At 42.9% G+C, this 23,600-nt stretch overlaps 1 protein-coding gene across 1 annotated transcript in view; it reads left to right on the plus strand.

Annotated features, from left to right (window-relative positions):
* ARHGEF4 (Rho guanine nucleotide exchange factor 4) overlaps positions 1-23,600 on the plus strand; it is a 178,854-nt gene that overhangs the window by 124,780 nt on the left and 30,474 nt on the right. Inside the window, exon 5 of the mRNA XM_076341624.1 lies at positions 8,515-8,654. Coding sequence (XP_076197739.1) covers positions 8,515-8,654 — 140 coding nt within the window. The remainder of the gene's footprint in view (positions 1-8,514; positions 8,655-23,600) is intronic.

Raw genomic sequence — 23,600 nt, forward strand, 5'->3', positions numbered from 1 at the left:
TGATTTCCTATCTGTTTTTCCCATTGTTTCCACTCTTCTTCAAATCTAATTAAACTGCTCCCCCTCTTCTCTCCCACCCGTAACATCACTCAACAAGCAAGGAAGGTACTGGGGGGCAGTATGTCTTGGCATGTCTGCCAAGGCAAAATGGACCAAGTTGCAAGCGCGTAGCAAGTGGTAATGTGGGAGTCAGAGCTGCAGAGCCATTCATAATCCGCATCTCTCTTCCCCATAATTATCTCCGCTACCCGAGAGAGCTGAGAACTCCCTTAAGCCTCCCTGCAAGTCATTTAGATTCTAATTGGGATTTAAAAACTCTTGAAACCTGAGTGGGTGGCTCAGTGCATTATTGCTGATGAATGTTACCCTGGGTGATGTGCCCAGCAGACCCACAGAGGACCTGCGCTCAGCTTTCCATTGAAGAACTATGTCCTTTTTGTTTTTGAGCACAGATTTGCTCTTTGCCTCAGCTAATTAGGAACTGGTTTCATTCACAACAGCAATTCCATTTGTGGCATTATACCAAAATGTTAATTTAATTTTGTTATGTTGAATCCTTTCCCTTCTTAACATTCCTTTAAAATGGAGGTGATGAAACTTGCTTTTTTCACTTAAATATTTTCTGCCTCTCCTCCCCATTCTGTGTTCTTTTTTTTCCTCAATGATTCACTGAACACAGTTTCATTACCTGCTCAGAAATGTCATCATGAGGACCTTAGCTCTCTAAGGCTTGGCTTTGTAGGCCCATGTCCTTGGTTGGTTTGTTTTGTGGGTTTCCCCCCACCCCCCCGAAGCTCATACTAACTGGTCATTGTTCCGTTGTTGCTAATTCCCTGCCAGACTTCCCTCTTCCTGTTAAACTGTCCCACAACCATAAGCAGAATGATGTGAGAGGGTCCATCAGCACAGTAAAGAGCTGGAGAATTGCACTGCTGGGGCAGAAGGGGGATGACATCACTCTGATGGATTTTACTGTGGCAGCTGCATAGGGACCTCCATATATCAAGCAACTGATAAAAGAAGCCCGTAATTTAGAACAGGACTGATGGAGGCTGCAGCACTACTGTGGCAGTTATTTCTAAGGGAGATGAGGGTTTAGCAATTCAGAGTGGGTGAAGAGGAGGATGGAGGGGCTCTTTTCACCTGGGCAATCTAGTCTGGGTTTGGTTTCCCCACCCCACGCACCCCTTTCCTTTGTTTATCATCTTAAATCTCTAGAACTACTCTCTTCATCAGTTGCAGTGCACTTTCTTGTGGGCACTGCACACAACCACAGCAATCTCTGCTCAGTGAGGCAGAGGGAATGATGTTGTTAGCTCTGAATTAATTTGCTCTGAGTGTAAATCAGACTCCCACTGTATTTCAGTGAATTATTTTCAATGTAAATGCTACAGAGACAAATGTGTGGATGTGGTACTGAAAAAGCATACTTGAAAGAGAGATACTTCAAGTCCACAAAAGTTGTTCCCTTTGTCATTAATATAATGTGCTTTTAATAAACTATGGATGCTCTTGGCTTTCAAAGCTGTTTGTAGTCATCATGGATTCCTGTCCCAGCCTTACCCCTAAAAGCTGTAGGCTGTAAGTCAAGTGAAAACAGATAACCAAAATTTTTTAGGAAACTGCCTCTAGCCCATTTTCCTTCAGTCCTGGGTCATTGTTCAGGCTTCTGACCCAGGCACACATCTGAAGCTCCTCGCCAACAGGGAGCTACTGGGGTTTATTCCAGCTGAGACATAAACCTATGTGACTTTGAGAGATACCTGTTAAGAGGCTGTGCTAGATTTGGGGCTGCAGTACCCAGCTGCTCTGAGGAAACTGTTCTAGAAACTTATTCTGTGTTTCTCCAGTGAGAGGGTGGGTGGTTTGGGGGTTTTTTTTGGGTGGTTTTTTTTTTTTGGGTGGTGGTAGTATTTATTTTTGGCCAACAGCAACTTGTGTTCACTAATTCCTGGCACTTAGAATGTATGAAGCAGGTGCATCCTTTGAGAGAGGAGAGGAGCTCAGACATGGTGAACAGTGTCACCTGTACTAGGTGACACTAGTCTTAACTGAACTCTGGACTATGGTTAGTATTCGTTTTCAGTCTGTGACCTTCAGTAGATCATCTAATCCCAACTTCTTTTGGTTTCCCACCAGTTAGATGAACAACACAAGGCTTCTCTCATTTTTCCCTCCCCGCCATCTTCTGTTGGTTATTAAGATCAAGGCTGTCCCAGTGTAGCCCAGCTGTTTTGTTCTCCAGTGTCAGATAGGCTTGATCGTGGCTCCCAAGAGTAAACATCCTACCATAGAGGCAGCTGCCTGTATGCATTTCAAATTATCCAAACTTACCTATAAGTCGGATGCAGCTGGCAGGCCACTAGCTGGGGTGGCTAAGAGTTCTACAGCTGTGGTTTATACTGCGGCTATTGCATGGCTTGTCTCTCACTGCGAGCACAGAGTGCTCTTCTGTGTGAAACCACAGAGCTGATAACAGCTCCAATGGCTTTCTGATGAGATGGAGAGCTCTGTAACTGTGTAGGAGAAGTACCTCTCAGGGTTGCTTGGTGTCAACCTTTTACATGCTCCCCTTCAGCAAGGTGGGGGCACAAGCAGAGCCCAGCCAGGACCCTTCCCACTGTTGACTGCTTATGCCTGCATCCCAAAGACTGTAGGAAGGGGTAAAGGTGAACCCATGTACCTTCTTCCTCTGGACCATTTTGATCAAGCTTTATTTGATTTTTATAGAATTCTTCCCTTTTGTTTTTTTGACTGTTCTTGAATGTAGCCTGTCTCAGTGCTGTCTGCTCAAACACTTGAACGCAGACCACCTGTGCTGGTAGCCGTTTTCAGTGCCACTTTTTGTATAACTTTTGCTGTTCATGTCATCAAGATATTTCTTTGTGGAGTCAGGCTCTTGACACCTTATCCTCTATTCAGATGCATAAAAAAGGGTTTGTGCTGCATTCTTTCATGAGCTACTATTGCTAGAATTATCCATCTGCTTTTGTACTTTAATGGCGTAAAACCCGAGCTTGGGCTTGGACTAACAACAGTATAAAGCAGAGTTTTAATACTTGCACAGAAGGTTGTAGTACTAAATGTTGGCGACAACCTCTCCCTGTGTTCCTATGTATGGGATTTGTTGCCATATTTAGTGAAATTTATCAGGACAGCCATATAAAATATGGAGAAATCTGCTTGAGCTAATTAGATGCTTGGCGTTATTTTTTGACAGAACATTGTTCTTTAGTGTTGCCTGATTGCCAGGGACAGGTCAGATCAGTGGTTTGAGAGAGAGACAGAAAGGCCAGCTGTGACTGTACCAGTAGATTTCAGTGTTAAACAGAGATGAGCATTTGGGGGGGGGTGGGAATGAGGCATCCGAGTCAACTACCATGCAGCTTAATAGCTGCCTGTCCAACTAGTACTGTCCTGTTGAGGAAGCTGACAGACTATTTCAGCAATCTCTGCTAACTTGTCTTTAAAGATTTTTTTTATATAGTTCTTGCTTCTTTTCCTACTTGACCTAGTTTATGCTGTGCATGTTGAGTCACTATCTACATTAAAAATCTTCGTTCTTCTACTTCCTTGATGGATTTCTAGTGTGTTGGGTCACCATTCCAGACTACTGTTTTATTTATTTATTTTTAATCATGTCTCCCATGTAAGCTGCTTCAGAGCAAATTCTCATTTTTTCATTAGTTTTATTCTTCCCTGGAATATTAGCTAGTTTGGGAAAATGTATAATGGCTATCTTGGGCCACTCTTCCTCAAGGATTGAGAACTTTCGTATGACTGAGCTGCGTGTTTTGGTGAAATATGTCCATGAGGACTTTTCTGCCAGGAAAACTAATCCAAAATGCAGTAGCAGGTTTTGAGACTGCAGAAAATTGATGAGCTTGGTAAGATCAGAGAAGAAAAACAGATCTCTAGTAAAAGCAAACACAGCTTTCAAGGCACTTAGCAGAGGTATAGAGCATTTTAAGTAATACAGATAAATATCTCCCTGGAGCTTTTGCTTTTTCATCTAAGCACAGATCACAGAACAAATAGGAAAATGTGGGGGGGAAAACACAAAAGCTTTAAAGATGTCAATGAACATTTTTCAAGCTGAAAATTACTTTTAGCAGTGAAAATAGCAGATGTATAAGGCAAAAGCAATGAAGCCATGCATAAAATAAGGGAAAAGAATGAGATCAGAGGGATGCAAAGAAAGTTTTGAATTAAGTGACTGCTAACTCCCTTCTTATAAATGATTTATTTTTATTTGATCTTGAAAAAGATTTCTAATTTGTTTTTGTTGCTGTACTAATACACTGAAAGTTGTTCATTACTATCAGACAAATGTTTTTCAGACAGTGTATGAGCAAAAAGCGATACTTTAATGCTCTTTTAAAAAAATAAATTTAAGTGCAAACCATGGTAATTCTGCATAAAATGATATCATCAGTAACATTCCAGCTGTTTTTGAGTTTTATATTAATGGGCTAGGTCTTAGTCCCAGAACTGCTTTATATGCAATTTATACTACTAGCACGTATCCATAGAATCATAGAATAGTTTGGGTTGGAAGGGACCTCTAAAGGTCATCTAATCCAACCCGCCTGCCATGGGCAGGGACATCTTCAACTAGATCAGGTTGCTCAGAGCCCCGTCCAGCCTGACCTTGAATGTTTCCAGGGATGGAGCGTCCACCACCTCTCTGGGCAACCTCTTCCAGTGTTTCACCACCCTCAGAACAAAAAATTTCTTCCTTATATCTAGTCTAAATATAGCCCCCTCTAGCTTAAAGCCATTCCCCCTTGTCCTGTCGCAACAGGCCCTGCTAAAAAGTTTGCTGCCACCTTTTTTATAAGCCCCCTTTAAGTACTGATAGGCTGCAATAAGGTCTCCCGAAGCCTTCTCTTCTCGAGGCTGAACAACCCCAACTCTCTCAGCCTTTCTTCATAGCAGAGGTGTTCCATCCCCCTGATCATTTTCGTGGCCCTCTTCTGGACCCGCTCCAACAGGTCCGTGCCTTTCTGATGCTGAGGGCTCCAGAGCTGGACTGGAGTACTCCAGGTGGGGTCTCACCAGAGCAGAGCAGAGGGGCAGAATCACCTCCCTCGACCTGCTGGCCACGCTTCTTTTGATGCAGCCCAGGATACGATTGGCCTTCTGGGCTGCGAGCGCACATTGCTGGCTCATGTGCAGCTTTTCATCCACCAGTACCCCCAAGTGCTTCTCGGCAGGGCTGCTCTCAATCCCTTCATCCCCCAGCCTGTATTGATACTGGGGGTTGCCCTGACCCAGGTGCAGGACCTTGCACTTGGCCTTGTTAAACCTCATGAGGTTCACACGGGCCCACTTCTCAAGCTTGTCCAGGTCCCTCTGGATGGCATCCTGTCCCTCTGGCATGTCAACCGCACCACTCAGCTTGGTGTCATCTGCAAACTTGCTGGGGGTGCATTCGATCCCACTGTCTATGTCGTTGATGAAGATATTAAACAGTCCCGGTCCCAATATGGACCCCTGGGGGACACCCCTTGTCACCAATCTCCATCTGGACATTGAGCCGTTGACCACTACCCTCTGGATGCGACCATCTAACCAATTCCTCACCCACCAGACAGTCCACCCATCAAATCCATACCTCTCCAGTTGAGAGAGAAGGATGTTGTGGGGGACCGTGTCAAAGGCCTTACAGAGGTCCAGATAGACGACATCTGTTAGCCTTTCCCGTGTCCACTGATGTAGTCACTCCATCATAGAAGGCCACTAGGTTAGTCAGGCAGGACTTGCCCTTGGTGAAGCCATGCTGGCTGTCTCAAATCTCCTCCCTGTCCTCCACGTGCCTTAGCATAGCTTCCAGGAGGATCTGTTCCATGATGTTCCCAGGCACAGAGGTGAGACTGACTGGCCTGTAGTTCCCCGGGTCTTCCTTTTTTCCCTTTTTAAAAATGGGGGTTATGTTTCCCCTTTTCCAGTCAGTGGGAACTTCACCGGACTGCCACGACTTCTCAAATATGATGGATAGTGGCTTAGCAACTTCATCCGCCAGTTCCTTCAGGACCTGCGGATGGATCTCATCGGGTCCCATGGACTTGTGCACCTTCAGGTGCCTTAGATGGTCTCGAACCTGATCTTCTCCCACAGTGGGTGGCTCTTCGTTCTCCCAGTCCCCGCCTTTGCCTTCTGTGGCTTGGGCAGTGAGGCTCAAGCACTTGCCGGTGAAGACCAAGGCAAAAAGTGATTGAGTACCTCCGCCTTCTCTGTGTCCCGGGTAACCAGGTCTCCCATTTCATTCTGGAGAGGGCCCACGTTTTCCCTTGTCTTCCTTTTATTCCTGACGTACCTATAGAATCTTTTTTTGTTGCCCTTGATGTCCCTGGCCAGATTCAATTCGATCAGGGCTTTAGCTTTCCTAACCTGGTCCCTGGCTGCTCAGACAATTTCTCTGTATTCTTCCCAGGCTACCTGTCCTTGCTTCCACCCTCTGTAGGCTTCCTTTTTGTGTTGGAGTTTGTCCAGGAGCTCCTTGTTCATCCATGCAGGCCTCCTGGTGTTTTTGCCTGACTTCTCTTTGTTGGGATGTATCGCTCCTGAGCTTGAAGGAGGTGATCCTTGAATATTACCCAGCTTTCTTGGGCCCCTCTTCCCTCCAGGGCTTTGTTCAGTGCAGAACTTCTGTATAATGATATGATGTGTCAGAGCAAAGCTATGAGAATGCTTGATTTTTTTGTGAAATGTCACTTGAAGTTGAATGGTTCGGTAGTTACAGACTTCCACAGAAAATTCTGCTTTAATCATAAGCTCATATGCACCTCCATGTCCTGAACTGCCATCGATATTGAGTGGAGTTCCAGGTTTAGACAATGAATGTGTCTTTGCTATGTTCTGTGTATTTACTGAATTCAGAGCATAAACAATCAAGTATTTAGTTCAAAAATAGCTCATACTCCAGTCATTTTGATGTCAAGTTACTGCACTGAACTGATAGCTGCTGCACTGAATTTACACCTCACCATGTTATTAGAAGTAATCAAGTGATGTGGCCTTAACAAAACATCACGTGTAATGAAAGCATTGATGAGGATGATCTTTGCAGGTCTTTCTGTAACCTCTGACAGCACTTTATTTTGTATTACTGGGGAGCTTTGCTTTCAGGTAATAATAAGCTAATGAACCCTGAGGCACTTTTTTTTGGTCCATTGACACAGTTAGGTTCATAAGATGCACTTGCATTATGGAGTGAAATGAGGGCTCAAGAACAGGTTTATGTGTCCCCAGGCTCTGACCGGTGCTTTTCCTATTCAAACCGTACAAGATCAAGCTCAAAGATTTTATTTTACCTGTTCTGCAAAAACTTTGAGTGTGACATCATATGTAACTTGGACAGCCAAGATTGTCAACAGGAGTGCTGATAGCAATATCTGTGTTTTCACTTCATTCAGTTCTACTAGCGTAGCCATGTCAAGTCCTTTGAACTAAAATGACTAGTTATATCAGCTGTTGTTCTCTGCATCATGTTTGTGTTAGCTACTTACTTTATGCATAGAAATCTTTGTGAAGCCCACCTCTTTGTCATGGAAACTGTTGTCCTAGCAGGTGCTAATCCAGATGAATATGGCAGTAAATGTTTTCTTTAATCATTGACATTTTTCACAGATTTTGAGAACAGAAAGTTTATGCTCAGTAGCCTATACAGGTATGGGATGAATGAATGATTGGTCAACATGCCACTAAAGGGTATCTGCTAATACCTTGAGGAGACCATAGGAGAAGGTTTCTGTCTATGAAACAGATGAAGTGCTATTTTCTTCTGTGCAAGGAGTATAAATGCCATATTTTGATTTCTCTCAGGCTTATGCTTATATCTTGAGACTTCAATGCTTATTCCAGCTACAGACCGTTAACTGTCCGTTATCCGTAGCTTATTCGGGGCTGTGCTGAGAAGAATGGCCCTCCTGTGGTAATAATGGATACTTCTGTAGCAAACACCCTTTTAGGCAACAAAAACAGTTCTCAAATTAAATAAATGTGTGGACAAAGAGGAAGGTGAATGTTTTTCCCAAAGGCTGAGAGTTTCCTTGGTCTGATAGTATTTGGTAAATCATAATCATCAAGGTATGAATTGGCAGGCATGAGCTTGTTACCTAGTCAAGTTTCCTGTCAACACGGCAATGTCATAATGAAATCATGTTTGCATCATCCCTGCCCCGTGCCTTTTTTCAGAGTCTGTTTTCTTATTCTTACTTGATCTTTTCTTTGCAACATGCAGCATTTGTTGAATTTTTTTAAATCATACTTTCCAGTCCAGAAAAAGACACAATCATTTATGGTAACGAAACATGAATGGAGAAAAATTCTCTGAAAAATGGGCATGCACCAGGCTGGAATTGCGTCCTGAAATTGCCTATATAGTTTCCTTGTCTTTTTTTCCTTTATGCTGTGTTATAGTGTCCCTCATCCCAGCCAAGCTTGTATAATTGATGTAGTGCTGCTGAGGATCTTGTGTTCTATACCAATTTGTTCTTTTTATTATTACAGTGATCGCTGATGGGGCACTGGATAAGACAGCTCTAACAGATGATGTGGGAAGTGAGGAGGACCTGTATGAGGACTTCCGGAGCTCCAACCACCGCTATGGCCACCCTGGGGGAGGCGGAGAGCAGCTTGCCATCAATGAGGTATTGTGGTGGTTGGTTTCTGACAGGCAGGATAAGGAAGGATGCTGCTTCTTGTTGTGAACCGTAAGAGAGGTCAACAACCAAACTGATAATGGCAAAGTGGACGGGGCTTCAAATGTCATTTACTGTGGGTACCACTTACAACTGGGTAATAACAGGGTTTGGGCCTTCCATCAGGGTGCTGTCCCTAGGAGTAGAGGACAATGATGTAAGGTAATGCAGAGCCACAGGTCCTGAGCAGGTACTCTCCTCTTAGGTGTTTTTGGATGGGAAGTTTAAAACCACTAACGAGCAGCCTGGTCAGGGCTGGTGTGAGATTTGAAATGTGGTGTACTGAAGGCATAAAGGAAATGTTGGGGAAAAAAAAACAAAACAAAACTGGTCTGCATACTTCTTTATTGGTAGATGAGAAGGGTGCAAAGTTTAATGTAGGCTTGGTCTTCACTGCTTCTTCCTGTTCCCCAGTAAATTCACTCTAGGGATGTGAAAGACATGCCTTTTTAGTCAGTGCTTTTAGCTATTTTCTTTTATAGTGCTGACACTGATTAACTTGAGATCAGCAATTTAAAAATGTACGACTTAGTTTAACTGATGCGATGAGCAATGTATTAACAGGATTCAAGATGTTTTTTCTGCAAAAATACAATGGCTTTGTCTAACGCATTAGAACTGCCATCCTGTTACACACAGAATGCTTTTCCGGTGCGGTGAACTAATAAGCTTTTTTATTGGAATAGTGGAGCATGTTCACCATGTGAATGATCTCTTGCACTCTTACACCTTCTTTCTCTCTTCCCTATACTCTGTTACCTTTACATGACCTTCACAAGATGAGAAGGCAAGGATAAAAGATGTATTATATTTTCTTGTGGCTAAGCTATAACTGAAACTATGTTGACTGAGGCTCTGTGCCTGTGTGTTCGATATATGCAGCGATGGTGCTTCTGGCATCTGTAAAAGCTCCAGAAAGCTGCACAGCGAGGATAAGAGTTTTTCTTCAAAAGCAACAGCAGCAAATGCTTTTCTAGCAGTTTTCCTGATCCTAGTGCTCAGAATCCCTGACTACAGACCTGGGTGCCTGGGGTAAGGAAGACACTTGCTGTATTTTCTTCCCCTATTTCTTACATCCAGGTGTTATCAAACCATGGCCAGAGCTTTTTGATTTAACCTCAGCTGTTTTGGGCTGTTGTCACTGGCAAGCAAACATTAGTAGAAAACTAGAAAATCTTGAGTTGCGTTCTCCCACATTTACCTGGTGTCCTTGTGAGAGAGTCCCAGGCACCACAGGAGTCAGTCCCACAGTGTGCACTGAGAGTGTGGGAGAAGGATTCTGCCACCCTCCCATTCAGGTGCTTGCCTTGCTAAGTCGTCTTAGTGTGTCTTATCAAACAGAACATCCTCTGGATTTTTGTTTCCCTTTTTTAAAGGAAAAGGCAAAATATTTTACTTTTTTAAAGGAAATCTTTACAACTCTTTAAAATCAGGAAAAAAATTAACTTGGCAGTGGGTCTGTATATCCATCATGCATGTTGTGGTTTTCTCTTTCATCTTTCATTATTATTGAGAACAATTGTTTTTCTTTCTTTTCTTAAGAGTTCATTTTATTAGAGTAAAATTCCATCATTTAACTTCTAATCACAAAAGCAAATGGATGTGTCCAAAGCAGGTGTAATTTGTATAATGTTTGAAGCATATGTGGGGTTTTGTTGGCCAGTTGACTGGAAGAAAAAAGATTATTTTTGGCTTGTTCCCTTGAAGCTTGCCTGTTCAGGGGCCAACAAAACTGTAAGAACAGGCAGTACATTATTTACTTCGTGAACTCGTTCCTACGGGTAATTAATCCATCACTTAGCTTCACTGAACCTTAGCAAAGTGCTTTCCTACACAGTCACTTCCTGGAACAAAAGAGTACGATAAAATACAAAATCTCTGAGGTGAAATACTAAATCCGTGAGGTAGGGATTTTACATGAACAGACATCTTAAGTATTGGAATTGAAATATCTCAAAAAGTTGGCATTTGGTCAGGCTTCTCTTCATCTTCCCTGCTGGACCAAAAGCTGGATATTGATTAGTCTTGAGTATTTTCCATAGGAGTGATGTAGGGTGAAGATATCAATGACCAATCATTTAGTCATATTTTGTAAGTAGGCTTGTCTTTCTTTTGTTTTATTCCAAATTGCGTTTTATTGGTCATGGATAAGGAAACTATGGTAACCACGTTATTCTTAGCCTTCTTGGAAGAAGCAGCTTTCAAATAAACAGAGAAGGTTGAAATACATTTTTAAGGCATTTGGCAGACCAAGTTTTGCATTAAAAAACAAAACACCCAACCACCGAGTTTTAGCTCATTCTGGATCAAGAGAAAATGGTTATGAAATAAAAAAGAAACCTTTCATAAAAGTAGAATAATTTATTGGCAAGAAGACTAGAGGGATAAAAGAAAGCTGGGAAGGTTGTATAGAGCCCACCTAAGAAGATCAACATAAGAGTGTGTAAGAGCCAAGAAAAATCAATCAAAAAGTAATAATAAGGGTTTGGGATGAGAAAAGAGGCAGGGGAAGTCATTTTCTTGGGGCATCTGTTTGACATTCTTTCAAATGCATTCTTGATGCTCATGAAAAGAGATTTTTGTGTTTAGATTGTACTTGGAGTTTACTTTGTGTCTGTTCCAAATAAAGACCCTATCCTTGTATTTTTTTGCTTCCACAGTATAATTATGTAAAATGTGGCAAGAGAAAAATCTGTACTGCAAATGCATTATGGTTCTGTCCTTCCAGTGCAGAAATATTACGTAGAGGACAGACATAGCTTCAAACTTCATGAAATGTGTTATGTGTAGACTGAAGTCGAGAACATGAAGGATTAAGCATATAAAAAGCCTGCCTGCCCAGCTCTTGAGTGATCATGGTGATAATGAGGAAAACTCTACTGCTTATCAAGTAATTGGCCTGGGCGAGTAGGCTTAGGCCTGTTTGCTGCTTGGAAATATCTGACGTGTACAAAGGGTTTGTTCTGTCCTGCTGTGCGAAGGTTCCATATGGCTCTGTGCTTTGGCAGAAATGCTATTGCGGTTCAACATGTGGAGTGTTTAGTCCCTTGCAGCACTAGATGAACAGTACTGTCCCCATCTTGTGAAAGCAAAACACTAAATGTTTGGAAAATAACAGCAAGACTCCCTATTTTTTCCTTATCTCTTATGGCTCTATGTTTGATAAGTTTGGAATTTGGTATGTGAAGTCTTGTTCCTGAGGAAATGCACGACTTACTGGGTTCAGCAGGCCAGGATTTTATCCAAGACGTATTAACATGATTGCCTTATGTCTTAAAGTGACAATATTGTAGTATGTTACAGATGTTTGTGCTAACCAGTGCTTGTTTACAAGATGCAATTAAGCTAATTGGTTCCAACATATATGTTTCTGATTTAACAAAGTGATTCATACAGGAAAATGTTCAGGAAGTGGCACAAACAATACATCTGCCATGTACTGAAGGCAGCAGATATTGTAGCAGTCCTCTCTTTGTCTTGCTGAGCAGTGTACAACCAAGGCTGTTGAGTCTCTAAAGCATTATTCTTGTGCTAAACTCTTTGATCACTCACTGGGAAGTTGTTCTAGGCTCACCCAGCGTTCCTCCAAGCACAGCCAATTTTAAACAAGATAGACATGTAAACTGTTTCGGGTGGTTTTTTTGTTCCTTTAAAAAAAAAAACCAACAAATACCCCCAAAACAAAACCCAAAACTTATAAAATGTTAATGCAGATGAAATCAGAACAGCATATTTTAATTTTGTTAAACGTGAGTAATATCCTTAATAGCATTTTTCACATTATTTATCTATATCCCAATTAATAGAAATCTCTTGTGTACTATATGAGAACAAATTTCAAAAGACAAAAAAAATTAAAATAGTGCTGCAAAATGTTATCATCCCCTTTTCTTGAAAGAGTACAGAATAGGCTGAAAAAACTATGGTCACAACAAATTTCCAGACTGAAAACAAAATTAGAATTATTGATCATATGGAAGCAATATATAACACTCCTGTGTAATCTGGGAGAGGAGATTCATTACCATTTTTATATCTTAATGTGAGTATATTGCTTTCCCAACTGATAGTAAAGCAAATAGAAACCAGTTAACAAATACCCCCCCCCCTTTTTTTTTTTTCTAGAGGGCTTAATTCCTGCTTTTGTGTCTCGTGTATTTCTGCAGCCAAGGTTGCCAACCGTGGTCCAGAGCAGCAATTATGATTTATTTGCAGAGTACTGTATAAAGATCAGTGCTGTCAAGGACAAGAAATAATGTTCCCTGATGGACATAAATCTTTACTGGATCCGAGCTTTTGGTCCCAAGTGCTTGTGTAACTTTGCATAGGACTCAGATGTGAATGTTCAGAGTATGGAGTCAGAATTGTAACTTCTTTTACTGCCTGATGGATTTAGTTTCTACAGTTCTCAGGTCTGCAAACTTCTAAGTTCATTTCAGAGGGCTTTTTACTATGGATTTAAAGCAAATCAGTATATTCAAATACTCTATAGCAGTTATGTCTCATCAAACATCAGGATTAGGAGCTAAGAGGTCCCAGGGGTCGCCAGAGCCATATTTCTGCTTTCTACCATGGGCAGCTGTGGCTACTCTGAGCTGCTTTCTCATGCCCTCATCAGCATTAGGATTTGGTCATCCCCTGCGCAAGGGATCCTCCCCCGTCAGGCTGAAGGTGAAGAGAGGGTGATGGAAGCCAGTGTAGCTCACTCAGCACTGTGTATTATGCTCATGTGAGGAAAGACTATGTTGCAAGTGGATGTTGGGGGTTTTTTGGAAAGGTGGGAGAAATGGGATAAGCTTTCACACTTGCAGTCATGCAGTGAGCCCTTAGCAATTCAAATGCTTGTTCCCACACATACATGTGAGGTGTGGGTAGGTAGCTCCCATACCAGGTATGCTGTGGTCTGTAGCATACACACAGACCACCAGCAGGAATTCAATCCACACATAAGCATTTCTATAAAATATATACTTTTTTGCTAGACCCATGCTTTCTCAAAATAGCCCTATTAATCTGGTACTCATTAGACCCATGCTTTCTCAAAATAGCCCTATTAATCTGGTACTCATTAGGACCAAACAAAAAAGCCCCAGGCTTAGCTTAGTTCTTGGGGCAAGAATAGCACATGGGGGTCTGTCACAGTTTTAACTCCTAAACAAAAATGCTGAGGTGTTGCTGTGGAAGGGGCCCTGCACATGCATAAGGGAATGACTGGGTTATGGGGTCGGTCTCTGAATGGACCTAACTCCTCCTTCCAGGAGCCAAACTGAAGAAGCAGAACAGGAGAGGTAGCCTCCGTGTTTCACCTCTTTGTGGGCACGGGTGTCTCCCCACACACATTTCGACATGTTTAAGGAGGGGAAGGTACTGCCCAAAATTTCATCTGTGGCTATAAAACAGACGTAAATACATTAGTCAAAGGAAATAACTGGAGACAGCATGATGGCTTTGGAGTTCTTACATCAGCCAGCTATTAAATTGTAAAGACTCTAACAGCTTCTGTTAATGCTTGTTAATGATAGCTTGTGAGTATTAGGGGACTCTTAATAATGTCTGTGTCCTGTTGGCATTAAACGTGTTCCCAGTTACTGGGGTGTAGAGAGAGGCTTGGCTCCACAAACAGTTTTCCCCTTGGAGAAAAAATGATCCAACAATGTTTTAACTCCTGAAGTTACTTGTGCCAAATAATCTCAAAGTCTGCCTGTGTTTTATCCAGTGTATCCGTGGGTTCCTAGAACTCTGTCTGATGCTCCCCACTGCTTAAAGAAAACATGGTGTGTCTACTGATGCTAATCACAAGAGGTGGTTGTCTCTTTATGGCGAAGGCTGCAACCAATTTCCAATACTTTGGCATCCTGTTAAAAGAGCTCTTTTAATCCGTACCAGTGGCGTTGTATCCTGTAGAGCTAAGGGTCACATTTGCAGAAGGTCTTGGCTTCCTGCCTGCCACTTCTAGCATGTGAGGGCCATCTACCATGGTGCCACTGAGATCTTCAAATCCTTGCTCTGCTGCATTTTAGTGTGGCAGGCAGGCACTAACCCTCTGAGGTCCTGATGGTCCCTACCTGCTGAGGGCTCTCATATGCACCTAATCACAGGCTTTCTAATCTGCCATCCTTCAACCAGTGTTGCCTGCAGGACCTGATTGTGGAGTGCACACTCTTGATCAGGCCCTGTGCAATGAGAGCCAAGGATAACCTGTGAGCAGGTGAAGATGAGTGATTTCACCATTCATGTGTGAAGTGGGAGCCTTGCTTTCAAACCTGCCCTCTGTCTGATACAGAGAAGGAACTTGCCCCTGTCCTTGATGTATCTCACTAGCTATCCTTGGGACCTCCTTGTTTGTCTTTCAGGGATCCTTGGTTTGGTACCTAACTCTCCACCACTATTTTATGGGAGGAAGAACTGCAGTATTTGCACCCCTTCTAAGATTTGGCTTCAGAAGTGTAGCATAAATTAAACTGCAGTTATTCCTGCTTGAAATGGTAGCCTGATGGTGTGCAAAGACAAGTCTGTTTTGCAGAATCTTGCTGTTACAATTCACTCTGCCAATGTCTTTATTTTAAAAATAGTTTTTGGGATGTCCATGCCCCAGTTCACTAGTTCAAGAAACACCTGTGTTATTGTGCTGTTATCCATCAAAGTGGATATTGGAGTACAAAGATTTGCTGAGAGAAGGGGATAAAGAAGGAATGTCACAGAGTAGGAATGCTGGGTAAAGGTTAATGTAGAGGTTATGCCAGGTTTAAGTGTTTGCATAGAGACAGAGGAGTGAATATATCTGGTTTTATACCATACTTGTGCCCCAGGTTCCTCTCAGCATGATTTTGATATCAGGACATTTCTTGAATTCGTTCTCCTCTCTCCAAATCCTGATTTAGAGCAGCTCCTCTCTGCAAAGTTTTTTCTTTTTTTTCCTAATCCCCAGAAAACATTTGAACCCCATGGTGGAAAAATAAAACCCCTCCTGACTCTTCTGGCCCTTCAGAGAGCACTGTTAATACCTCAAAAGATCTTCCCTGTCAGATTCAGCCCTGTCCTGTGACCAAGGCCCTTTGCCCTACACTCAGCTCAGTAAACTGGGGGCAGAGTTAGCAGCAAGTTCAACCATGTTTTAATGCAGTGAAGGCATTGGCATATTCCTTGCAGTTTTATATTACCGCTCTGATAAAAGCAGCAAAACTGCGGAGCTGTGGAGGGAAGAAAGATCAGCGAGAACAACCAAGCTGCTGAAGTGCCAGTGCTGCTTTTCCTGAGGCTCATGGAAAGGTTCCCCCTCCTTTTGGGGCACTTGGGACCAGCCCTTGCTCAGTGCCCTCGACATGCCCTGGGAGAGCCACTGTTCCAGTGCAGGTCAGTCATACGCCTGCTCCTTGCAGCCAAATGAGGAAATGTTACTTGCATTAACCCCACTACTCCCACACTCGAACACACGTGCGCTCCATAGGCAGGCAAACAGAACGGCCTTTGTCCCTAGCAGTATGGGACTGACTGGCACACCTCCATGCGGCACATTCTTGTCGGGCAGATTTGCATGGAGTTGTGGAGTGTGATCAGGGCCTCAGAGGACAGGAGTAGAGCTGTGCTGCTTTACAGCAGTTGAACATCAAGTCCAGCTTCTTTCTTGAAGTTTTGGATTGAGGGGCAGGTGCGATCTTAGGGAACAGTGACCTAGAAAGGTGTTGATGGGGGTTATTTTTTTCAGTCCTACTTCTAGCTGGTTTTATCTGTAATATTTAGAGAGGATCCTGCTTCTGGCTATTCCACTGACTTGCCACTGGCAAGCCTTCATGTCAACGGGTTTTGTGAAAAGAAAGCAGGCTGCTTGAGCTATCCAGTATGGACTGAATGTCCTGTTTTTTCATGTTCCTCTGTCCCTAATGGATGCTTTGCTAGTAAAGCAGAGGGGCACCTTGTTCATTTACTGTTGGGGCTATCAATTTCCCATCCTTGCCTTGCTGATCATCTTGACAGCCACTTACCTAGTTTGCTTCTAAGCTGTATATTAGTTCGTTACTAATTTCTTGGTTGATGGGGCAGGCTCTTGGAGAACACCCCATCAAGACTCGTTCTTCAGGGTGTGTTGTTCTTCTGCATTTTTTCCGGCCTGCTGGCTAAAACAGAGGTATCAGGAAAAGGTGGCCGTGGAAAGCTGCTTGACCATGTAAAATTTCTGCCCTGCTTTTCTGTTGTGTAGGACAAAAATGTCTAGCCTGTTTCTTATACACAGCTTATGTATGTCTTTTACCCTCTCATAGCTTTTCTCATTCTCATACTCCACGGAGCTTGTTGTTCTCCCCAGCCCTCCTATGGCTCCTTTAATTGCATCAGAAGACAATGAAGGAGGATCCTCAAATTAACATTATTACATGCCAGCTTGGAAGAACTTTACAGAGATGCTACTTGTAAGCAGTTTTCCTGTTTTCTACATCCATAAGACTAGTATATTCTGTAAGAGGTGAGGAGGCTGAGCAGTCAGAGAAGTGTCATAATACTGCTCTGCAACCAAACGCGTTTTTATACAGATGACAGCTGAAGAACGCTGTACTCGTATTTTATAATGTGTGGGCTCAACAGATTATGCCAGGCAGCCCAAAACTACATGACTTTCTTGAAAACTTCAGTATAGTCAGAAAGAAAGGAGTCTTATGGTCTAGAAACAACCAAAAAATAAAGCTTGCCCCTGTTTCCTCCCCTCTCCAGACACCTCTCTTAAAAACTCTTACAGGGATTATCTTTCGGTGTTTTTTCAGCTCTGTACATTATGCATCTTCCTCTACCCCTGTTAGTCACCATATCCATCTTGTCATTCACCTTGCACTGTTATTCATCCCCTTCTCACCTACTTTATCTATTTTCACTGGCTTCATTGCAGTTTCCTCTGACCTCACCTGCTTCAGGTCCCACAACTCTACCCATGCCTGTTCCATCTCTCCTTTCCCTGAGTCTTCACAGAGTATTTCTCTGCCTTTGTTTCTCCCTTATTTCTCTGTTCCAGCTCATGTAGTGCCAAAATGAAGACCATTCCTTGTCTTTCTGTGTTATTCATGGCTGTCAAATTTTCAGCTCAAAAACAGGATAGCGGGGGAAAAAAAAAAGCAATAAAATAATTTCTAGGACCTTCTGAACACCTCCTCCCTCGGTCACTAAGGATGTCATTGCCACCCTGTCTGTTCCTCAGCTCTGTAAACAAGAGTGTCATCATCTATTCTGACCCCTTTCTAGCTATTGCATTCAAGCTGTTAATCTTGCCAGATCTCTAAGATGCGGCATTTCCTTTCCTATCCATCTGTCTTACTGTATGTCCCATTCAGCCTGTCTTTATTTCTGAGCATCATTAATACAGCATCCTTTGTTCTGCCTGTGTCCAATCTTGTATTGAAAAGATCCATTTTCCTAGGCTATTGCATGGACTGTGCCAGCCTGTCTTTGCTTCTCTCTGCTTGTTCCTTATTCCACCACACCTATCATAATATGCTTTGTTTTGTTTCCCAGGCCATTCCTGTCTGTATCCCTTGCCTGTAATCTGTCATTCAGTATTGAGAGAGAATTTTCCACCTTCAGTCAAACCCAAATGCATGCCCAGCACTAGCCCAACCCACCCTGGAAATGTGTCATCTTCAGTGTGTGATGCTGGAAGCTCCCTTGCCTCAGCTCACAGAAGTGCGTGGGATGCGTTGTGTCGGTATGTGGCTCACAGCAGCAACGCGGTTCCTCTGACACCAGAGCTCTAGGCCACAACAATAATTCCCAGATGCTTCAAACAGGTTAATAGTTATTGTTGCTGTTCTTGAAAATAAAACTTGCTTTAGGAAAACTTGGAAGATTTTCTAGCTTTAGTAGAGTCTGAAAGCAAAAGACTGGTTGCTAAGCAGATTCTGTCTTTTTTTTTTTTCTTTTTTAATTGTTGTTGGGGTGGCCCATCTGAATAGCTGCTTTTCTTGCAGTGTACCAATGTGGCCATGCCTTAATCTATGCACTACACAAAGAAACTGTCAGGCCAATTTTCTTTCCATTGATAATTATCTCATGAATCTTAGTACTCAAGCAGGAGAACAACTTGTAACGTTTTGGCAGTATTACATGAGTAAACTGTCCAGGGAAGTACTGGCTGTAAAAGCTGTGTGGGCTTAAACCATGCAGTACTAGCTAGAGAAACATGCAGTGGGAGTAACTGTGCTCTAGTAACACAGTGTTACACACTGTAAAATTCAGAGCAAATTGTGGGCCTTCAACAGACTGTTTTCCATTTTAGAAATATATGATTATATGCAGTTTAAGAAGCTGTACTTGTTCTGATGTTTTCTGGCCATAGCTTAATAGTGAATGACATACTTTTGGGAGGTGTTCACTGCAGTTGTTACTGAGGGCTAATTCAATGCATAACAGCGTTGATAGTTGCTTAGTTTGGATGCTGGGCAAAGTGTGACAGTGGGATATTTGGGAGTTAAGGAAACTTGATTTTCATGGATTGATTTGCAGGCAGCAATGCTTGCCCCTCTCACAATTTCTTTCTCAGTCCTTGTTTTCAATTGCTGAACTGAAAACTGAATAGAAATTTGTCCATTCAGCGTTCACTCAGAGCCTGGATTCTTTCTTGAAAGATGCATTTGAAATGGTTTGATCACCCTGGTGTTATTAGGTGGAAGTATTTTTTATCACCCAATTAAAAAAATAAATATTAATAGAAGCTTCTTCCTCAAGAAGCTCTTCAACAGCTCTGTGTCACGAAAAGGGCAGTAATAATTTGGTGATTTTTATGTCAAATAAAGGTAAAAGGGGGGAAAAAACAGTCATATGGATTCAGGTGAAATTTGTTACTTTGGCTGTTGAACTGTTGAAGGTTTCTGCGTGTGCTGAACATGTTCTCTTCCTCTGTAGTTCTGTATACACAGCACCCAAACAGCCAGTGATGCCAACTAGAGGGTCAGGAAAGTGCGTATTTGTGTCTGTGGCTTCATTGGTGTAAAAGAGAGAGGGGAAAGGTGCTGATGGCAGGGCTGGTCCCCCTCTGCACCGCTGCCCTCAGGGACCTCACTCTGGGGCATGTGCTCTTTGCTTTCCCAGTGCACTGGGTATAACTTCACTGCTTGTGTCCTCAGTTATTTATTTGCCTGTTCTTCTGAAGGACCTGTCCTGCTTATTACAGTTATTTTTCAGGTTTATTTATATGTGCCTTTCAGTTCCCAGTTCAGCTGCTACAATATTGAAATGCTCTTTTCGTCTGGCAGACAAGTGAGTTTGTACACTCCTGGCCTCCTAAAACTGACACCTAAAACAGTCTTCAAAAGCTTAGGCCCCATTTGCTGCACGTACGAGCAAGGTGACGAGTAAGAGCTGGACAATAATTAGTATCATTTTGATGAAAAGTAAAGGGGTGTCTTTCTGTCTCTGCTTTATCTAATATTAGACTGGGGTTCTTGAATAATTTACTTTCTGAAGGCTCGGTCACTGACCAACTTCTGTGACTGCAGCATGGCTTTGGGTGCGATCAGGCCTTCGAGGCTGCTCTGCACTCACCACTTGCACTGTTTGAGTGGCAGTGTTATTCCCTCGGTGCAGTCCTGGCTGAGGATGGCTCTTAGAGGAAGGATTGGAAGTAAATTATTACAATTGCAAATTAGATTCCAATGAAGATTGTGCAACGCTTACATGAAATATGCTCCCTCAGTGATAGTTATACAAACTAAATCCCACTCTACTGCAAGCCACAAGGTAAAACCTCCAGTTATTTCATCTGTTACCGATGCCACCTACCACAGAAGCATGTCTGATTAGTGAGGAATAAGAATGAGGCTTTATTTCGGTTCTAGAAAAATGCTACATGGTGTTTAGCGGCATGTAGCAGGAGCTGAAAAGCCCCCTCACTGCAAACACTTTGAGTTACCGTGGAAGTAAGTCCCCCATGCACAGACTCTGCGAAGGACTGTGTGAGGGGATTCACTGCACGGGGGTGAAAACAAAAGCCAGGTCACAGCTAGAGTCGCTCTGCAGTTTTTGTCCCTGTTAAGACCAGTTTCTACTCATGCTTGCTTATTCACTGTGGGGTCAGAAGGGTGACTGCAACTTAACATTAATTGTGTAATGCTCCAAGATGTACACAAGGTAAACATGTTATATGTACCCAGACAATGTAGTGCAGGAGGGCACTTAAATCTGCACATCAGAGAAGCAAAGGAACATAGCTGTGGCTTAGGATGTTTCTTAGACACAGCTCCAACAAAGTTAAGGGAAAATGCGCCCTCTGTTACAAATTTGCATCTTTTTTTTCCTGCACTTTCATCTCGGTATCAGTTTTCCCCCAACTTCTCCTTCCAGGTGGTCTCAGAGCAGTGTCCAAGAAGCAAACTACTTTCCCCTTTAAGGTGTCTTTATAGATATTCAGTCAAACTTTCTATGCTTTCACCTTGAAATGCTTGAGCATGTTCATGAGTGGCAAAGGTTTCAGGAGATTACTGGAGAAATACATCACCCTGGATTTTAGAAATTGCCTGGTATCCTGTGGCACCAACAGTATACCTCTGCCAGCTTGACTCACCAGTGTGCATCTTGGTGGGTCACTGGAGTGTATCTATTTCTTTTCAGTGTAATTAAGTGACTAGAGAAGATCGTAGTTGCTGTGCAGGTTTCAAAGAAGCATGTGCAATCATGCTTCCCATTCACCATGAACAGCTTCTTCTGAAGATCCACATCCCTCCCAAATACTGCTCGGTGGCTGTCCTGGTTTCGGCTGGGATAGAGTTAATTTTCTTCCTAGTAGCTGGTACAGTGCTGTGTTTTGGATTTAGCATGAGAATAATGTGATAGCAACAACTAAAACATCGGTGTGTTAAGTGGTGTTTATACGAACTCAAGGACTTTTCAGCTTCCCATACTTTGCCAACAAGGAGGTGCACAAGAAGCTGGGAGGGGGCCCAGCCAGGACAGCTGACCTAAACTGGCCAAAGGGATATTCCATACCATATGATGTCATGCTCAGTATATAAACTGGGGGGAGCTGGCCATGGGGCAGCAACCGCTGCTCGGGGAACTGGCTGGGCATCGGTCGGAGGGTGGTGAGCAGTTGCATCAATTTTTTTTTCTTTCCCTGTTTTTGTTTGTTTTTTTTTCCTCTATTTCTCATTGTTTTACTTTCCATTACAATTTATTATTTTTATTCTTCTATTATTTCAAGTATTAAACTGTTCTTATCTCAACGAACAAGTTTTCTTACTTTTGCTCTTCTGATTCTCTCCCCCATCCCACGGGGGGGGCGGGGGGGGGGGGGAAGGGTGAGCAAGTGGCTGTGTGGTGCTCAGTTGCCAACTGGGGTTAAACCACGGCAGTCCATTTAGCATGGATAGTATGGGCAAGTACCTAGGACAGTGGCTTATGCCCAAACTCAGTCAGTTCATGAAAAGCCTTCAAAACCAGACAAGATTTGCAGAATGCCCAGGAGTTGAACAATGCAATGATGAGATTCAGCTGTGGACTTGAAGAACTTTCATTAAATTGAAGTCTGCAAGCTTAGGGATCAAAGTATTGTGCTGTGGGTGCATATGGCAGGGAGAATTGATTTTTTCAAAGTCATTAAGCGAATGCAGGCCAAAAACTGGGAGCTTGGGCAGCCTGTGAATCCCAGTAGTTTGCTCCGTATGTGAAGTTCTGCTTCTTCATCAGGTCTTGAAGCTGCACTGAGAGCACAAGCCCTCGTTCTATGCATTATTCCCCTTGTTCTATATTTAGGCTAGAGACAAGATTTGCAGGATCTTTAAGTTCAGAAACCAGCAAACTGAAATAATTCTAGAGTTTATTTTATAATGCCTAAAAAAGACAGATCTCTTAAATGTTACAGAAGCATAAGGAGACAGTGGAAGTTGTTTAACTGCTTAGCACTTTCTATATAACCCCTGCTGAGATTAGCACAATTTGGGAAAAAAACAAAATGAAAGAAAAGTACCCAGCCAGACCATAACTCTTAAACATTTTCCCTTTTAAATCTCCCACCTGCTGTGTTCCAGGATACATACAGGAGCTATACAGATCTTCAAGAAACATTATGGGCATTGATGTGCTAACACCTGAAAAAAGACAGCTTTTTTTATATGCATTCTCTCAATCGTGAGAGCAGCTGAGTGCATTCTATTCATACCCACATCATGTGGCAGCCCCTCCCAGAGATGGATGCTACTATAGGTGTTTAGCAGTTAGTATGTTTAAGGGGGGAGCCATGACTTCTGGTTCCTGCTCCTAGGAATGTGTGTGCGTAGTGTGTGTGTGTGTGTGTATACACACACACACACATGTTGGGTTTTTGGATTTTTTTTTTTCATGTTTGAAACTATTGGGTAAAGTGCAGAGTCATCCTCTTTGTACCCAGCTCCGTGCACTAGCTACTGTATCATCTAGCCGTAGCTCCAGGGGCTGTATTGCTGGATTCCTATTTCTCAGTTTCACAAGGGAGTGTGTGGGGTGAGCACGTGAGAACTGGAAGATGTGGAATTACCTCCTGTCAATGAAGGTCCTGAATACTGGGTCCTCCTCTTCCCTTCCTGGGGAGCGCTATTACTGCCTGTTGTTGAGTAAAAGGTGGGCTCCGCTTTGCTGGCTAGAGGAAAGAAAAGGCCTGTAACTGTAGTCAGAGCCTGTCTGTGATGGGTGCTCTCCAAGAACCATCCCTGACCTTTCCAAGGAGGAGTGCCTTTTCATCCTGATCAGATATTGGTGGGAGCTATGCTTAGGCTGGGGCATCTGTGAGTGTACCCCATGCAGCTTGACACTTGGTGAACTTCACAGTCCAGCAGCAAAATGTTAAGGTCATAAAAGCACGTTTAGGGCTCTGCAGAGCTGACTAGAGCTTTTCTGGTTGCAGAGATTTGGGTTTTAAGTGCCTCAGTCCCATGAAGCTGTTGGCAG

Source organism: Aptenodytes patagonicus, chromosome 6 (genome assembly GCF_965638725.1).
Source record: "Aptenodytes patagonicus chromosome 6, bAptPat1.pri.cur, whole genome shotgun sequence".
Classification (NCBI taxonomy): Eukaryota; Metazoa; Chordata; class Aves; order Sphenisciformes; family Spheniscidae; genus Aptenodytes; species Aptenodytes patagonicus.